Source organism: Lycorma delicatula, chromosome 7 (genome assembly GCF_047948215.1).
Source record: "Lycorma delicatula isolate Av1 chromosome 7, ASM4794821v1, whole genome shotgun sequence".
NCBI classification, from domain to species: domain Eukaryota; kingdom Metazoa; phylum Arthropoda; class Insecta; order Hemiptera; family Fulgoridae; genus Lycorma; species Lycorma delicatula.
The window spans coordinates 20860520-20874499 of NC_134461.1; the positions used below are offsets into that span (position 1 = coordinate 20860520).

Here is a 13980-nt window from a genome sequence, read left to right on the forward strand (position 1 = left end):
GTTAAAGGGAAGAATATTGTTTGTATTTCTTTTTCTATGTATTTTCTTTAGGTCTTTGTAAACAAATAGAAACAATTCCGACTTATCAGATCTGAGCTTCTGAGCTTTATCTGCTCTGTTGAGGATTATAATAGTAATTGAAGCAAAAAATGTATTTCTGATTTTTAATATTGTAAGCTATAATCCTATACTTCTGTTAGTTGTTAATGCCGACTTAATCAGTTTATTTCTTGAAATTTTTAATCTGTTTTTGGCAATGTTTAGGCAGATACTATTTGTCCATTTTATTGAAATATCTTCAAAGTAACAGGTATGATGAAACTTGCTGGAAGAATATCGCAGGCTTTATAAATTTGAATTAAATTTTTAATTGTTTTAAAATTATTTTTTATTTTTTTTGAGAATTGATTGAGAATAAAATTGGAATTTTTGTAATTTACTTTGAGCACGGTGGTAAAATATTTACTTCTTATGATTAATATTTAAAACAGAGTATTTGAATTTGAATTTTTTACAATTTAAGATCCTCAAAAGTTTATTAAAACATAATAATTTAAAAAAATTACTTTATTCTCTCTTGTACTGCATACCTCTATAAGAAGTACACCTGGTTTTTAGAGGTCAAATTTATTGAGGAAAAAATCATGACACTTATTAAATTGCTATAATTATTGCATAATTATAATTATTGCTTATCTCTATTTTACTTGTTGATTATAAATTTACAAAACACTGTTATATTTATAAAGTTCAGTAAAATTTTTACATTTAAATTATATTGTGTGTATGCATTCTACTGGTAAAGAATTATGTTGTAGGTAGGTCATGTAAGTTTTAGCTGTATGAAAATGTTAATTTGTATAAGTTTGTAATAAAGTACATCATATATGCAAGAGTATAGAGATAGTAGTAAAAGACAAGTGAAACAGATAGATGTCCTATCTGGTTTTAATCAACACTCAAGGGAATTCTTATAATTTACTGAACTAGTCATGTTTATTAACCACAAACATTATCTTCAGTTCCCTCGAGGCTATTAGAAATTTGGCACTTTTTAAAAAAAAACTTTTCATGGCTAAATTATTTGGCATGGCATCTTTAACTGTCAGAACCCATTTACACTGCAAAATAAGATTACATTTATCCGCTGCATGTAAAATGTTTTAGATGAATGGTGAAAGATGATTTATACAAACATCAATGGCTGTAGTAGAGAACTCATTTCGCCTGGAATGCAGACTTTCCTGTGTTTTACACTAAGTATATTCCTTGCATTGTTTGATCAATAATCTCTGTGAACTATTTATTTGTGTATGTGATGAAATGTATATGGAAACTATCCGATATCAACATTCTTTCTAATTTTAAAATGGCTCAAGGATACTGGTCCCATTGTGATTTAGTCCGGGTTTAAGTCAGCACATGATTTATCAATACTTTTTCATTGATTCTGATATAATGATAGTTATATACATCGTTTAGTAAATTTTCACCTGTTGGAAGAGTTTTTCTTTAATATATCATTAGGTGGAAATTCTTTACAATCAATAAACACGTCATAGATCAGCATGATGGTACATGGCTGTTTCTCTAAACCACACTTGTAGTCTACATGATCAATCTTTCCATCTTTACATTATTAATGCTGATGATATTAAAAAATTACTGGCATCTGATTAGCTTTTTTTATCTGTCCTAATAACATTTTTCTTTTTTTAAAGCTAATTACATTGAAATGTAACTAATTTCTCCTTATAAGCATCTGCCAATCAATAGAACAAAGGGTTAATGTATTGTTCTGGCAACTATTCTTGTACTGCTTTAATGTTTGTGTCTGTTATTTGCAAATCTTTAACAGTTTGTATGTTTTAATTGTACCATTTTGTAGATATTTGAAAAATCTTGCTTTCGTCTTTTTTTTTTATTTGGAATTATAGCAGATGCTTGAATTATGCGTGGAAACTTGTGGTGTGAAATGGCCTTCTGTTTTTATTACTTGTTAATAATTTTTCTTTTTCTTTCTTTAATGTGTAATATAATTATGACATCAATTAAAATGTCACGGTTACTGATATTTTCAGTTCTGCTAATAGTATTAGTTTTTCTCCTAACAGTGAATGTCTCCTAACAGTGAACTAGTGTGAATGTTTTGGTCTTATTCAAAACTAATTTTAAAAACATAACTTTTATGTAAATTTTTGTTGTACTAACTGAAATATTAATTATACTACTTCTATTTGAAAACTTAGTACTGACTTGTACTTAACGTACTGTGTTTTGGTGGCTTATGTTTCATTTAATATAAAATTTTATTAGCACTGTAGTCAGTATGTTAATGAATTATTTGAATGTAAAAAAAGAGAGGAAAAAAATATATATATATATTACATTTTTTATAGTCCATTTTTTCTTTCTGTTCCTGCTGAACATTAAATAACTATATATAATACAGTAAAACCTCCCCAAAACGGAATATGGCAGGACCGAGTAAGAATTACGTTTTGAAGAGGTTTCGCTCTTGCAGAGGTTTTAAAAATCGAGCTAATTTATCGTGAGGTCCTGTGCTATGAATTATACAAATGTAGAATGAAGGTAGAGAAGAATAAATGTTTGGAATAATCCGGAAATTATACTGTATATAGAGAACATTAACCACCAATTTTCAAAAATTAAAAAATTGTTAGTAATTTTTTATTTAAAAGTTACATTTAATTAGAAGACATATACTTAGCCTAAAACACATGATGTAACACTAATTTATAAAAATAAAATCATTTTCTAAAATAATCAAGTACAGTGTTCTGTTAAAATAATTTACTCTTGGAACTTTTGTTTTCAATATTATTTCTAGCGGTTAACATATTCTGTTGCAAATCATCACTGTTTATACGAATCACAAATTCTTCCAGCTGTACGACCATACACCATACCCAATGCTTTTCTGAATCTGTTAATTTTGTTTTCTGTGTTCTCTCCTTGTTTTGAGTTTGAGCCAAGTTGGGAGCCAAGAATGTGACTGTGTGTAATTAGATAAACAACAGTCACAGTACTGCATTATAATAATAATTATAAGAATCTACTGGATTTATAATTTTCAAATTGTGGGAAATGACAATTTGTTTTTTTTTTTAATTTCCTTTCTGTCTTATGGGACAAGATTAATACGTAAAATTAAATGTTAAATTTATGTTTCCTTACTGTTTCCGTATTGCAGATTTTTCCGTCTCGAAGAGATTAATTTCTATAAAAATATATCAGGACTTTAGGAACTGTACGTTTTGAGAAGGTTTCTGTTTTTTGGAGGTTCTGTTTTGTAGATGTTTCACTGTAAAATATTTTTTCAGTCTCTGCAAAGTACAGGATTAGAGAACACTCTTACCTTTACTTTTTCATGTTAAAAATGTTTTTAAGCTTAAGCCCTTCTTCAGTGATGTTTTTTAATAATTCTTATTTCACATTATCAATATCATATTAATAAATTAATAGTTATTGCAATACTTTTTCATTCTCTTCATTGAACAAATATTTCTTCTGAATTTTTAAAATGTTTTTAAATGTTAAATAAACAATTTTTACAAAATAAAAGTAAAAGACTATAATTTAATATGTAAATGTAAAAAAATAACAATTATTAAAAAACATCACTGAACATGGGCTTAGGGCTGAAAACGTTTTGAGTAAAGGTAAGAGTGTGTTCTGTAATTCTGCACTTTGCAGAAACTGAAAAAAATAATATAATATAATATATATATATATATATATATATATATATATATATATATATATACATACGAGGGTAAGTCAATTATTATCCGTAATGTCATTATAAATTTTATTGCAATACAAATAGGAAACTTATATGTACATCATTTTTCAACATAGTCCCCTTGCATTTCAACACCCTTGGCCCATCGTTGCACAAGCTTCCTGATGCCCTCATAAAAGAAGGTTTTCGGTTGAGCTGTGAGCCAGGAATGCACCGCTTCTTTCAATGTTTTGTGCGAGGTAAATCGACGGCCCCTTAATGTCTGTTTGAGTGGACCAAAGAAGTTGTAGTCAGAAGAGGCAAGATCAGGACTATTTGGAGGATGAGCCAGTACTTCAAAGTTGAGTTTCTGGAGCGTTTCAGCAGTGTGTGGACGGGCATTGTCGTGCAACAACACAACACCTTTTGACAGCAGTCTTCGGTGTTTGCTTCGAATTGCCGGCTTCAGCTTTGCAGTAAGCATTTCACTGTAACATGCACTGTTTATTGTCGTGCCCCTTTCCTCATAATGTTCCAGTATTGGGCCTTGTGAGTCTCAAAAAACCTTAAGCCTCAGTTTTCCTGCGGATGGTTGGGTCTTGAACTTTTTTTTGCAGGGCGAATTTGGATGTTTCTATTCCGTAGTCTACCATTTACTCTCCAGCTCGTAATGATGGATCCATGTTTCATCACCAGTGATGATTTTGTCTAAGATGTCCCGTTCATTACCATAGCGATCCAAATGTTTTTGGCATATGTCCACGCGCATTTGTTTATGCGACTGTGTGAGTTGTTTTGGGATCCATCTTGCACAGACTTTATGAAACCCAAGTCTGTTGTGGATGATATTGCAGGCAGAACCGTGACTAATTTGCAGACGATGTGCTACTTCATCGATAGTTACTTGTCTGTCTAAGAAAACCATGTCACGTGCACACTCGATGTTTTCCTCATTTGTGGCGGTAAATGGTCGTTCGGCTCCTACATCATGTGTAACACTTGTGCGACCATTTTTGAATTTTTTAATCCATTCGTAGACACTCCATCGCGGCAGCACACTGTTCCCGTAATGAACCGAAAGTCTTTGGTGAATTTTGGCCTCTGATACACCTTTCGACCACAAAAAACGGATCACTGAACGTTGCTCTTCTTTAGTGCAAACTGAAAGCGGAGAAGCTGTGGTTAACCGCAGGGCAGCGATAATGGAACTAACCTAGCAGCATCAAACCTGCACAGACATAACAACAATTAAACCATGAATGCATCATCTACGCAACACGACAGTACTACCAATATAAACAAAAATATAACTAAATTGCAGATAATAATTGACTTGCCCTTGTGTACATGTACTGCAAATGAACAATGTTTAATTTTTGTAATTGATGAGGCACTGTCTATATGTAATTCTCATTGTTTGTTATTTTTATTTTTCTATAGGTATTCGAGTAGGGTTGTTTACACCTGATATGGCTTTTGAAGCTATTGTCAAAAAACAAATTTCACGCTTAAAGGAACCATGTTTGAAATGTGTTGATCTGGTTGTTATGGAATTATCTAATGTAGTTCGCATTTGTACTGAACGGGTAAGCTGTTAAATAACACTTTAAAATGTCATTAAAAAAATGTTTTCAGTTCTCTTGGTTTTTTTTTATTCAGTCTGTTATTTTATGTAATTAGATCTAACTATTTGGTGTGATTAGATTCAGAAGATGTTTCTTTGAGTTTGTGTTTTATTTTTTACTCCATATCATTGTACTGTTCAGCTTTTTTTTTATTGGCAACCTATTTTTTATGTTGCCAACATAACATAAACATAATGCTCATTATGTTTACTATAATTCAGTTTAATGTGTATGAATATTAGATACATCGGTGAGGTTGGAAGTAATTGTCATATGGGAGTTGCTTGTTCTGTATTTAACAGAACAATGAAAAGTACAACTAGTGCTTGTTGTGTTTTTATTGCTGTTCAAAATGATTGAACAGGACGAGCAGAGAATCTGCTTAAATTTTGTCAGAAACTTGGTAGCACGCAAATAGAGACAGTAAAGAAGATTCAAACAGCTTTTGGTGATCAGGCTGTAGATGTTAAACAGATTAAAGAGTGGTATCACCATTTCCAAGATGGTCGAATATCTCTCAAAAGTGACTGATGCTTGCCAGATCTTCATCTAGTAAAAATTCTGAAAAAATCAAGCAAAGTTTGACAGATGGTGACGAATGATCATCAAATACCAGAGAGCTTGAAGATGAAGTAGGAATTTCATTCGGCCCAGTGGAATTGATTTTAAGGGAAGATCTTGGAATACAGTACATATCAGCAAAATTTGTCAATTTTCTTAATTAAAATTTCTTAATTATGAACAAAAGGAAAATGCACTAATAGTGGTCCTGATTGTATGAAGAAAATAATAACTGGAGATGAAACTTGGGTCTTTGGCTATGACTCTGAGTAAAGGCACAGTCATCCCATTGGAAAACTCCAATGTCTCTGGGAGCTGGCTTCAGTTTACTGTTAGAAGTGTACAGAGTAAAAACTGTAAGGGAAAAAATAGAATGTGTGAATCAGATAATTGAAGATGTAGGATGACACAGAGATGTAGGATTAAGCAGTTGATGAGAATTCAAAAAGGAATTGAGAATTGGATCATCTTTAAATAACGAAAAACATAATTCTGAACTTTTATCTGATTTTTTAATATTACTTGAAATTTCTAGCCTATCCAGCTGTGGCCAGTCTGTTTTTAATTATGTCTTCCATCCTGAGAAAAGTGGGATATAGAACATTTTTTGATTAGGTGGACCTTAATAGTTTAATAATAATATATTACACAATGAAGTAGTTTTTAAAATCGCATTAATATTTTCTTTTTGTTATATTTTCGTGTAGTAGTTTCAAATGTATAAATTTTTTTAGATGTCACGATATCCACGTCTTAGAGAGGAAACAGAACGCATTATAACAACATATGTTCGCCAAAGAGAACAGTTGTGCAAAGACCAGCTTGTACTTTTGGTTGATTGTGAATTAGCGTACATGAATACAAACCATGAAGATTTTATAGGATTTGCCAAGTATGTATGATGAATTTTTTATTAAATAATAGACTATTTTTTTATACTTGCTTTGTCTATCAAACATTTTCTGTTGAATATTCTTAAGATTTGCTTATTATTTTTTTTTATATTAGTTTTATTTTTATTTTAATCATTCGAAACATGTACACATCACATGTTCTTTAGATTTTTGTAAAATAATTTTTTATAAAAATGTTTGTTTTAATATAAATTATCTTTTATGTCATATTTTACACTGCTTGGATATTGTAATTTGATAATTATAATTTAAATAATAATTGTAATTTATCAGTTATATTTATTTATTGTCTTTAATTGTGATGCAGTTTTTCGCTCCAAAAAAAAAAAAAAAGGAAAAATGTTAATTTTATTCCCATAATATATTTATTTTCTATGTAATTCGTATATGTGTATCTATATATGTATAAATTTATATATATACATACGTATAAACTTTTTCAAAATTGATGTACCAAGCAGCATTGTCTGCTTAAAATTTGGGGTTCGATCAGTAGGTTTTCTTTGCACAGGGCTGATGCAGGGCATGTCAACTACGGAAGACAGGATTCAAGCAAACAGTAAGAAATATTTCTCAACTATTATATATATATAATATATATATAACATTAACGTTCTTCAGCTTTGCTAAAGTTATTATTACCAGCTTATGCGTAGTTCTTTGCTTTTATATAAAAAAATTTAAAAAAAAGTTTGAAATTGAACTTATTTACATTATTTATATAAAATAGAATATAGTTTTGAATGTGCACAAGATTAAATATATATATATATATATTTTTTTTAGGGATTTTATTAATATATATATATATATTTTTAATTTTTTTTTAAATTTTTTTTATTTTGTAATGTTTTGTTTTGCACTCTAGTTTAAGGGTGTGGTTGATTGATATTCCTGTGCATCTTTTATTCTGTGCTGAAGTTTTATTGCAACTCAGTTGATATCAAATTAAAAATAAAAATTATCATTTAATTTGAGTTCTTTGTCAAAAGTTTAAAACATTATATTTTATTATGTTCTGGTCTTATGAAATTAAAAAAATGTATAAACAAATTTATTGAATTTTTTTCTGTATTTCTAAAATTCAAAACTTCAAATTTTTTATGTTATGCTACGTTCTCTGAAATAGTTGGACTATACAGTTTTCTTCAAATACAACTTTAGATATGTCAGTAATCAGTGTTTTTAATACAAATATAAAGTTTTTGACTAAAAAGTATAAAGCACTGATGTATCAACTTTGTTCTGTGTTACAGAAAATTCAAGGTTGATAAATCTCTTTTTTATTATTTTAATTTCACGGATCATATTTTCAAACTTTTTTTAAATCTCATTCGTAGTTTCCTCCAAATTAGTTCAGGTAGTAATTAAGATTTTCTCTTTTTTCAATAATTAATTCTTCTTGTGTAATAAATAAATGTTTAATTTTTATGAAAATAGTGATTTAGTTTAAAAAAAAGAAGATAATAATAATTTTTGAATGTTGCAACCTGATAGTATTCTATGATGTTTTTTTTTGAAACCTTGAAGGATGTACCTGAAAAAGTTAATGTTCTTAAGTTATGATATGATTATAACTTGTCATGTTTGAGTGCAATTTCACTCCAAGGAGTTGCCATTAATTTAGTCACTGGAACTCCTTATAATGAAATGAAAGCTGGCAAAAATATAGTTGAAATTTCAGTTTGCATTGGGTTTAAATTTAATTCTTTTCCAATTAATTAAATTGAAAATTATTTTTACCCTTATAAATTATTTTAAAAAATGTTCAGGAGCATTTGTTAAATCAGTAAAATGTTAAAAAACTTTTGACAGTTTAGTTCTGCTGAGGCACTTTGTTGTGAAGTTTCGTAAAATGTAGTTGAAATGTCTCAAATTTCAAAATTTTAAATTATTTGAAATAAAAAATAAATTATAACATGAAATCTGACCCTTTACAAATTTGTGTAATGTCTGAAATCAGTTTTCTCCTTGTTACTTGTCATTTAGAAAAGTTAAAGATTAAAGTTAGCATATTGAAAAGATTCTTTTTTGGGGGTGGTAGTATTATTAACTAGAGTTATAAAATTTTCTTGAGAAGCCCTTATCTAGAAAAAATAATAAGAAAAATCTTCCATTCATAGGTTGAATAGTAAAATATGGGAAAATTTTTAATTTAGAGTTTATTATATCTAGGCATTTCAAATGATTAATAATAAGATTGTGGGGTTCATTTTCTGGTTGATGGAAACATATTTCCTTCTGTTAATTGAGGTCTCTCAAAAATAAATGTACTGATCTTCCTGTGTACAATTCGGCAACGTAGCACCTTGTTAATGTATAAATATGTCAGTACATTGATACTGATTTAGACTTAATGTCCATATTTGTTTCAACTAGATTGTTTGAGTCAGTTATGAATTTTGTGCAGTTATGTTTTATAACCATGTAATGTTGATGATGCAGGAAAATATCAAATTTGTGTGAAACTCCACAAATCTGCCACTGGACATTTGATTCTTTCACTAGCTTTTCTTTTAGATATGTCACTTTATTGAGAACTATGGCTAAATGACATAAAGCTTTCAAAAAAGAAGTTTGAGAAAGTGTTGAGGGCAAACCTTGTACTTAAAGGTTGATTTTGTCATCAAAATGTTAAAATGGTGTGATTTATAATGGCAAAAAATTGTTGATCTAATGTCAGAATGATTGTAGAGAAAGCAGACTTAAGATAACAATGCTGTTTATAAAATTCTGTTAGTACTTGCAATTAATTTTTGCTAAACTAATGCCTGAAAACACTTGTCTGTGGAGCAAACAGCTAACTGGTTGAATTTTTTCAGCTGGAAAAATGGCAATTTGAGACACATTTGTTGGATAAATAATTAATTAGAAATAAATTGTGTATGTTTGAATATGATCAGGAAACAAAATGACAAAGTGAGGAATAGCAAATGAAAATTTCTACTTTTTTAAAGGAAAATATGTGTGAGTAGTTCTAAAATAAAGATGATGATTATTATGAGTAGTTCTAGAATAAAGATGGTTATTATATTTCTTCAACAGCTGTGGCATTGTGCATTCAGAATCTGCTTCTCAAGAATTGATGATTTAATCTTGTATTCTACAAAAATGTCTTGGAAGAATTTCAAAAACAGGTCTGGTAAGTCAAAGGAACTTGCAGACCTGTTGCTGATACTTCACTACAGTAATATGCTACTTAACACTACTCTTAAGTTTAAGAACTTCTAGTAATAAAAACATTCTCATTCTTCCAAATCCTCTCAACAGCCTAGATTAACAGTGCAATTTCTATTTCCCTAAATTAAACAATGAGCTAAGAACATGTGACTTGCAGCGCAAAGATTGTTCAAAACACTATGTAACTTCCCAATAGTTGTAATTTGAGGGAACTAATTTGTAATTTCAGATGAGTCCAATATATATTTAAGTAAAAGGTAAAACACATGGGCAAACCACATATACTATATCAATTGGCAAAAAAAGTACCTTCTGTTCCTTTTTTAAATGAATTTAAAAAAAATATATGTAGTTTAATTAAAATTTAGGTTTTGTCGATTTGGAGTATGCACATATATCATTATAAAAATTAGAGGGAGTTTGATTTTTTTTTTGTAAAAATAAATAACTTGTCAAGTGTCTTATATGCTATGAATTTTATGTAATACTTTCTGATAAATATGTTTTGTTTTAGTGAATGTTATGAACAAATAGGTAGCATCTTGTTGATGATTTCATAGAGAAAGAGATAATTATTAAACAGTTTAGTTTAGATAGATTTAAAATATATTCCTTGTCTAATGTTTGAAATGGTATGAATATTTCTTCAAAATAGGAAATTCAACTCAGATTTAGTACTTCTTTAAACAAATTTTAATTTTTGCTATATTAATCTATTATATTCAAAATTAAGCTGAAAATTTTGTTATATGCAATGTATGATAAAAAAATTAATGAGAATTAACTTAATTTTTATAAAAAAGAATTTACTTATCCACTATTGATGTTGTCTCCTTCCAAGTATTCCTCCAGAGATGTGAAACACTTAAGCCAGTTAGTACTTCTCCCAATCCTCAAAAACATTTATGGATAGTAGTTTTTTGTGTAGCCTTAAGTTTACTTAATGATTTTTATCTTTATTTTCATTTATCATCGCAAATTTTTGTCTTTTTTAATGTTTTTTTAACTGTTGGTTGTTGATAAGTTAAGATGTACAACTCTTTTGTCATTTTCAACATTTTCTTGTTTTTCTGGTAACCTTTGTATCACTAATAAATTCTTGGATGTAACATCCTTGTCTTCCATTACATAATCACCTTATTCCACTTTTAACAGAAAACTTAATGCAAATCTTTTACTCTGTTGTTTACAAATAAAGTAAATTGCCACTTGTAATAAAATACTAAGTGATAGTAATTAGTTAGCTGCGGAATATGAACTACATGCCAGATATGGCTGAAAATATTGATATAAATATAGATAGCACTGCTATCATGTGGGAAGAAGATGAACTCTGTAGAAAATACGTAGTGTACAGAATACAAAAACCGCTATTATTTTTTAATCATAACTTTTATTTGTCATATATTTATGCTTAATTTTTTCAGTTATAGTTTTCATTCGACTATGTGTAAAAAATTTAATTTACCAGAATTTTATTTTAGAAATTCATTTTGTTATTAATATATAAATTACAAGTTATAATTATTGAATTTAAAACAAAAGTGAAAAACAAATTTACAAATATTGATTAAAATTATAAAAGCACATAGAATGTAAAGTTTTTACTGAAATTGTAAGCTTGTTTTAAACAACTTGCTCAATACCTAGACAAATGAAAAGGTTACAATGCATTTTTTAAAGTTATATAACAGCTCATAACTTGGCTGTGGTGTTCATAATTAGCTATTACGTAAATAAATTGATAAGATTGACCATAGCTCTTCAACTGACTTAATGTCAATAAGATTAATATACACACTATTTTAATGGTTTAGGTGGAACATTTTTTCATTACTATGAAAAATGAAATTATTAATGGTATATATTTTAAACATTCAGTAAGGTTAGGATAATATACAAATGAGATAATGATTTATTTATTTTCTTATAAAAATATTTATGAGGGCTGTTTTTTTTCATCCTCTGATCATGCATCTAAGTAAACCAAGAGATAGGCTGGAGCCAGGTCTGCACATCTTGCGATTGTGCCCCCCCCCCCCCCATACCACAACCTCTGCCATTGGTGGCTCCATTGCATCAGTCTGAGCCGAGCTACGGGCAATTGAACATGGCTGCTATGATCAATGCTCTTACCAAATGTAAGTTGCAAATTGTGATTCATTTTCAGAAAGCAAAAGGATGTAGCACTGCTGAAATCCATCGCAGATTGAGCTTAGTGTGTGGTGAAAACTTTATGAGTCATGCTTGATGTTGGGAATAGCGTAGGAAATTTAAGAAGGGCAAACAGACGTCCATGATAGAGGTGGGCAAATATGCAAGTCTGCTGCTGTACACCTGGTTGAGCATGTTGATGATTTTGTCCATGACAAATGGAGGTTTACAATAAGTGAACTTTCTGCAGAAATCCCAGAAATTTCAAGGTTTTCTCTGTATACAATTGTGACTAAAGTACTAGGAAACTGTGTGTAGGTTGGATCCCAAAAATGTTGACAATCACAAAATGCAGCGAAAGACATCAGCCTTAATGTTTCTCATGTGTTACAATAATGAGGGAAGAGTTTAAAAGTGGTGATGAGACTTGGATCCAGTATGACAATTCAGAAACCAAAGAACAGTCTACGCAGTGGATACACACTTCTTCTCTGAACAAGCTGAAAAAGTTCAAACAGACACTGAGCAACAGGAAAATAATGGCTACAGTTTTTTTGAACCATAAAGGTGTTTTGTTGGGGTACTTTATGGAGCAGAGGACAACAATAACAAAGGAAGTTTATTGTGAATCTTTACTTCGTTTCTGCAGAGCGATTCAAAAAAAATGAAGATGCATGCTCTCGTCTGGCCTGATTTTGATCCATGAAAATGCACGACCGCACTGTGCCAACATATGACACAAGACCTCAAACAATGTGGGAAGTTTTTGACCATCCATCGTATAGTCCAAACCTAGCACCTAGCGATTTTCACCTCTTTCAAGAATTGAAGGCATGGTTCGGTGGAAAACACTTTGCCAACGAAGAACTACAGGAAGCTGTCAAGATGTACCTTACCTCACTGGCAGCAAACTTCTTTGCTATGTGAGGGCATCGGAAAGCTGGTGTCACGATTCAACAAATGCTTCAATCAGTTTGGCAATTATGTAGAAAAATAAGTTCGATACTACTCAACTGTTAGTAATAAAATCATTTTGCTATGTCAGTGTGTTTTTTTTTTAATAGCCCATCAGAGGTTAAAAAAAACAGCCCTCGTAAAATCAATTTGGAATAGTGTAATCGATTTTTTGTATTCTAATCTAATTTTTAAAATAAACGTTTTTTTCTGAATTCAGTAAAAGCAGGAGGTTCTCAATTCATCTCATGTAAATTTGTTATATTCAAATTTACTCTTCATCTAATGGACCAATTTCATTGTTAATTTTTTAGAGAAAGCTTCTTTGATAATCTTGTAAATTACTTTCCTGAGAACATAAGCAGATTTGTTAAATTAAAAAATTTTATATTTAAACTTAAATATTACTTATATTTAAATTTAAACATAATGGTTTAAATAATTTTTTTTTTGTCCAGATCATTACTGATCATTGTAGAGTAATGATTAAGGTTAATGTTATTCTCATATTCAGATTATTTTTTCATGAAGACTAAAGAAAATTATTTCATTTAGAAATTAAACATATTCTCGCTTCCATAGAGTTGTGTACAGAGTGTATCTCAAAGTCCTCCTGGGATTTTCATAACCTATTTTACATGTGAAATTAATGGAAAAAGTTCATGTAAACATATATCCTAAAATGCTTTGTTTGCAAGTTACGGTTAGTAAAAGGTTTCACTCAGATTTCAGCTACCCCAGTGAAATGAAGTCGTATAGACATTTTTAGGGATGTTAATTAAGTGGTGGAATTAGTGATTTCATATGATTTTTGACCTGAAACATTGAATAAAATAGATCCCAGAAC

The 13980-nt window shown here is 29.6% G+C and overlaps 1 protein-coding gene across 5 annotated transcripts in view; it reads left to right on the top strand.

Moving 5' to 3' along the window:
- The window catches only part of shi (dynamin-1 shibire), a 219921-nt gene that overhangs the window by 66351 nt on the left and 139590 nt on the right, over positions 1-13980 (top strand). For 4 of the 5 annotated variants that reach the window (XM_075372150.1, XM_075372149.1, XM_075372153.1 and 1 more), the window contains exons 9-11: positions 5186-5331; positions 6666-6823; positions 7357-7404. In XM_075372150.1, coding sequence (XP_075228265.1) covers positions 5186-5331; positions 6666-6823; positions 7357-7404 — 352 coding nt within the window. The remainder of the gene's footprint in view (positions 1-5185; positions 5332-6665; positions 6824-7356; positions 7405-13980) is intronic. The other variant, XM_075372151.1, reaches the window with a different exon arrangement.